At 35.9% G+C, this 5,486-nt stretch overlaps 1 protein-coding gene across 1 annotated transcript in view; it reads left to right on the top strand.

The window, feature by feature from the left end:
- LOC108767507 (RNA-binding protein NOB1) overlaps window positions 1-5,486 on the top strand; it is a 53,455-nt gene that overhangs the window by 45,693 nt on the left and 2,276 nt on the right. The window contains exon 3 of the mRNA XM_018517420.1: window positions 5,180-5,391. Within this exon, the coding sequence (XP_018372922.1) occupies window positions 5,180-5,391 (212 nt within the window). The remainder of the gene's footprint in view (window positions 1-5,179; window positions 5,392-5,486) is intronic.

Genomic DNA, 5,486 nt, shown 5'->3' with positions numbered 1-5,486 from the left:
CAGAAAGCAGGATTCCGATGATACGAAGCAAAATTCATCGGAATCCTGTTTTCTGATTGGTTGCAGAGCGTCGTACGCACATCGGATGCATTGTGAATCCAGCATTATGCCGAAGTTATACATTGATACATGAAACTGGCCAATCACAGTCATTCCATTCTTCAGAGTAATAGATATGATTGGTCAGATTCATAACATCGATGTTACAACTTCGGCGTAAATCGAGCCGTGTAAACGTAGTTTATGTTTGTTCAGCATCAGATAAGAACATGTACAAGTACTGTTAAATCTGACAATAGTTTGTTCTTTATCGAACAATTCTTAGAATTATTGCATACGGTGCAATAAGTTAATTCAGATAGTTTATCGTAACAGATCTATTGTTTCTTTCCGAACGCACTCAGATCAGCGGGGCCTTGTCTGAATACAACGCCATCTCCCAGAAAATCGAGCAACTTCTATTATACACACATTTCCTGGTCTATTTATCAGCCCGAGTCTTCGTTGACAAGCAAATTTACGTGATTTATAAATTAATGTAAATATTTTTTTCTAAGCTTTCAATCTCAATTCTGTAAACTCAGTATTGTTTGTGCACGTTATGCGGTGAGTGGTAGAGTATCGTTTGGTCCATACGGGCTATAAAATTTTTGTAATCATCAGTTGACAGCTCTACGTATTGAAAAAATGTAAGTTTTTAACTTTTTTTCCGATTTTCGTACAAATCTATTGCACCACGACAGAATTTTGCATCTATTATAACCCTGTAAAAGGATTTTTGATTTCATTAAGTAAATTCGGAGATGTAAATTGACCTGCAAATTACCGACAATTTGGCCACTCCAGCATCCCCTTAAGACCATTGGAGGTTGTTCAGCTTATTTTCATTTCTACATAGAAATAGTTCATAAAACGTTGACATTCTAAGAATTGATTTGGACACGGAGACAACCCGCGAAACGCATAGATATAGCATACGATGTATATTGCGATATCCTGTCGTATATATCACATTTCTTCTATAATGAAATATGCTAATACGTTTGTATAAAGAATTTTCTATAGATTGATTAGTTTAGCGACAGAACGAATGTACGTACAAATACATTCTACCAATTGACTATTATGGCGACTTACCGCATATATGTATATAAAAAATTTCCTCAAATCAGAAAACTCATTTTATTGCATACAAAGGTATACAATGGTATTCTGACGTATATATCACACTTCTTTTTTAGATAAAATACGTCAATATGTATATATAAAGAATTTTCTATCGATTGATTAGTTCAGCAACAGGACCAAATGTACGTACAAATGTATTCTATAAATTGACTGTTATGACGACAGTCGCCATAATAGTCAATTTATAGAATACATTTGTACGTACATTCGATCCTGTCGCTGAACTAATCAATCTATAGAAAATTCTTTATACATATATACGTATTGATGTATTTTATATAAAAAAGAAGTGTGATATATACGTCAGAACATCAATGTACCTTTGTATGCAATAAAACATGATGGTTTGCAAATGTCGTCAAAATAGTCAATTGACAAACATACACACACACGCACGCGCGCGCACACACACACACACACACACACACACACACAAAACTTTTTGAATGTTCAGGATCATGATCTGGATAACATTTGTCAAGATCAAGGTAATTGGAGGTTGTACCTCTTTTCATTTTTACGTAGAAATAAATTTTTAGTGCAAAATTTTAGCCATCGCACAGTGGGCCAGACGTCCCGAAATCTTGGCCAAAATTCAAAATGTTGATGGATTGGCATAAAACTCGGTATTTAAGGGTTTTGGGGGTCGCTGATTTCGGATCTGAACTCAAAATTTAGAAATTTAAAATGGCGGATTCAAAATGGCGGACGAAAATGCTAAAAATGCTCCAATTGTCAAAAATCAATACGACGAATCACAGTCCGCTATTCTCGCTACAATTTCACCATTACACAATTTACAGAATGAACGAAAGTTGCAGCACATAACCTCAATATTATATGCTGTCGATGTATATTACAGCCATTAACCATATAATGCGATTGGTTACATACTGTTTTTTGTCTTCTTCATTAATATGAACACAGTAGCAGAATGTTGATAATTCGACAATTACTGTAAATATGAATGCAGATATTAATCCGCAGCCTACGATTCCGTTTATTTTCTTTCTCTTATGTCCTATTGAACAGTAAACGCGGAAGCAGAATTAAGTTTCAGCCAATAAGATTAATAAATTAGAGGTTAGGATTATGTTAAAGGTATCATCGACCCCCTTTACACCGTTAAATCAATTAGCACGCGTATCAAGTTGGTGCGGACTAAGCATTTAATACGTCCCTGTTTACACCCACTTGTCTAAAAACAGGTTAAGTTAGGTTTTTGGTTCGGATAAAGTCTCAACTTAACAATTTGTATTAATAAATGATAAAAAATTGTGAGTGACTATTGGTTTATGGTCACTGATCCTAAATCTCTGTTTTCGTCTAAGCAATTAATTGTGGAAGAATAATGGAAGAAGTTGCAATTACATCATTTATACCGTTATTCCAAATTTTAAATATGTAGCAAGAAGTCAAAAGGAATCGTTTCAAGAATACGATAAGAATACGATTTTCACTGTCGAGATATAAACTTTTATTTTAATGTAACCTTCTTTTTCTTTTTTGGTTTTTCTTCGTCGTATTTCAATCTCTTAACCTTAACTTACAAATAGCGGATTTTTAGTCCTAAACGAATCAAGCGTTTACAGCGCACTAGAAACTTTGATACGTGTACCAACTTGGTTGATACTCGTGATCGGGAGTACCAGACTAAAGTAATCCTCTAGCGTTTATACCAAGCGTATCAAGTGATTTCATATGGATATGGTACCTAATACGTGTATCAAGTATTCGGTGTAAACTAGGCCATTCAAATTTGATACGTATTCTACGTATGATACACATTCATACGTTGCATACGTATCAAACCCAACCCTAGGATGCCGTGTAGCTTTCTTTTTTTGACGAGGAAAAAGTGGAGGAGGGGTCTATTCTTATTATGTCTATGGTTTCCAAAGAGTAAAGAGAAACAGGAGGGAATGTATCAATAGTGGTGATAGCTAAATCCACGAACGGATGTACGTCATGGCAGCCATCTTAAGCGTCCACTTTTTTATACAGTTTTATACAGGAAAAAGATCTTGAGCAACAAAACAGTTCATTATTAATAAATATTGTAAAGAGCACCATAGTGCATTGCCGGGCGTGTGGTGTAACAACTTCAGCTCGAAATTATGGGATAACCTTTCATCGGTTAGTAATAATAAGAATTTTATATTTTGGAGGTTATACTCTATCGTATGTATACTAATGTATATTCAAAGAGTGAAGAGAAACAGGGATGTTTTTGTTATCTCACCAGAAGCTTCAACAGCTAAGACTATCTTCGCCTTCAGAAATCAAAAGACCAAGATAGCCTTAGCCGTGGTTGCTTCTGGTTGCATAACGAAAAAACATTAATAGTGGGGTAGCTAAATCCGCGGATAGATGTATGTCATGGCAGCCATCTTAAGCGTCCACTTTTTATGCTAATATATATATATAGTCACTTCCGTCCGCTTAGAACCAAACATTCTCTCCTGTTTCTCTTTACTCTTTGATAGTTTCGATCTCCTAATATTACATTGAGCACAATTTTTGCGGAAAAACGGAACGGTATAGTGACAAATACACTTTTGTATTCATTTAAAAAAATTGTATTCACTTAATTCATTATAATTTTTATTAATATGCTTATCTTTTCAGTTTATGTACTGAACACAAGCATTTTAATCAATAAATACTTAAAAATTAATAATTTCTAATTCTCCGTTTCGCTTTTCCGCTTAAATTGTGCTTCATGTAATATTAAGAGAAAACAAGCGGAATAGAACGAGCGGAAACGCGGAAATTTAGTAAAGTTTAGTTAATTTAGTCTTCTGCATTTCCGCGCTTCATGTAATAGTACCCTTAGGCCTATGTCACATTGAGCGGTTCATGCGGCAGCGGAACAAAATTCAACCAATCACGAAGTACTGTTATATTTTCTGCACGATATCTGTTTCTATTAATACTTTACGATTGGTTGAATTTTGTTCCGCTGCCGCATGAACCGCTCAATGTGACATCAACCTCAAGGTGCTTACCCATGCAGCGGAATAGCGTAACGCAGAACGAGAACAGAACAACCAGTCACAAACCAATTGCAGTTGGTGCGGAACGCTTGTGATTGATTCTGGTCTCGTTTCGCGTTACGCTATTCCACTGCATGAGTAAGTACCCTCAGGGTGCGATTACATGGAGCGCGGAAATGCGGAAACGTGGAAGACAAAATTGACTAAATTTTACTAAATTTTCCGTCTTTCCGTGCGTTCTGTTCCGCTTGTTTTTATCTCCTAATATTACATGAGCGCAATTTCCGCGGAAAAGTGAAACGGTATAGTGACAAATACACTTTTGTAATCATTAAAAAAAATTGTATTTACTTAATCCATTGCAATTTTTATTAATCTGCTTATTTTTTCAGCTTATGTATTGAATACAAGCATTTTAATCAATAAATTCCGTTAAAAATTTATAATTTATAATTTCCCGTTCTGCTTTTCTGTTCAAATTGTGCTCAATGTAATATTATGAAATATTGGCTGCAGTCGGTTTGGACACTTTCAGCACTTTTCAATACTTCTATTCTTATTTTACGTCTAGTGAATGCGATAAAGACAGAGTGATGGTTACAAGCGCTTAAAGCGCGTGAGCGTCCAAATCGATCGCAGCCAAAAATAGGCGTAACAGAACGCGCGGAAGGGCGGGAAATTTAGTAAAGTTTAGTTAATTTTGTCCTCCGCGTTTTCGCATTTCCGCGCTCCATGTAATCGCACCCTTAATGACGGCAAATGCGCGCCTCATTGGACGGTCTCATCTTGTTACCCGCTTGCATTTCGCGGTAGGCTGGGCGAAGTTGACTATTTTCATAAATTAATATATCGTTAATTATTTCGAAAATTGTAAAATGATATAGGATTTTTCGACTCAGTTTAGTCTACTCTACACAAAAACTCTTTGCCAAAAATTGCGTACCCTGCATGCGAGCGTGCGTGTGTACTATAATATTTGTTTAATGCATTTCCAGTGACCGAATTTTCAAAGAAGAGTGGCGATTATATCAGCCTATCTGCTACTGACCTCAAGGTAATTGCGCTGACATATCAATTGGAAAAAGAAAAAGTCGGATCGGCACATCTGAAAGAGACTCCAACAATAAGAATTATTAAACCTACAACTGATAAAGAAAGCAGGGATGATCTTAAACTGCCAGTTGGATTTTACATGCCGAAGAAAAAAGTGAGATATTTTAATTGCTTTTGTGTATGTATGTAACGATGCACCCCCAATAATTGCATCGTCCCCGGCAATACTACCTCGCCGGATGCCGCTAC

This window comes from Trachymyrmex cornetzi, unplaced genomic scaffold (assembly GCF_001594075.2).
Source record: "Trachymyrmex cornetzi isolate Tcor2-1 unplaced genomic scaffold, Tcor1.1 scaffold686, whole genome shotgun sequence".
NCBI lineage: Eukaryota > Metazoa > Arthropoda > Insecta > Hymenoptera > Formicidae > Trachymyrmex > Trachymyrmex cornetzi.
The sequence above is the reverse complement of the archived record's forward strand: the minus strand, read 5'-3'. Positions and strand labels throughout refer to the sequence as shown.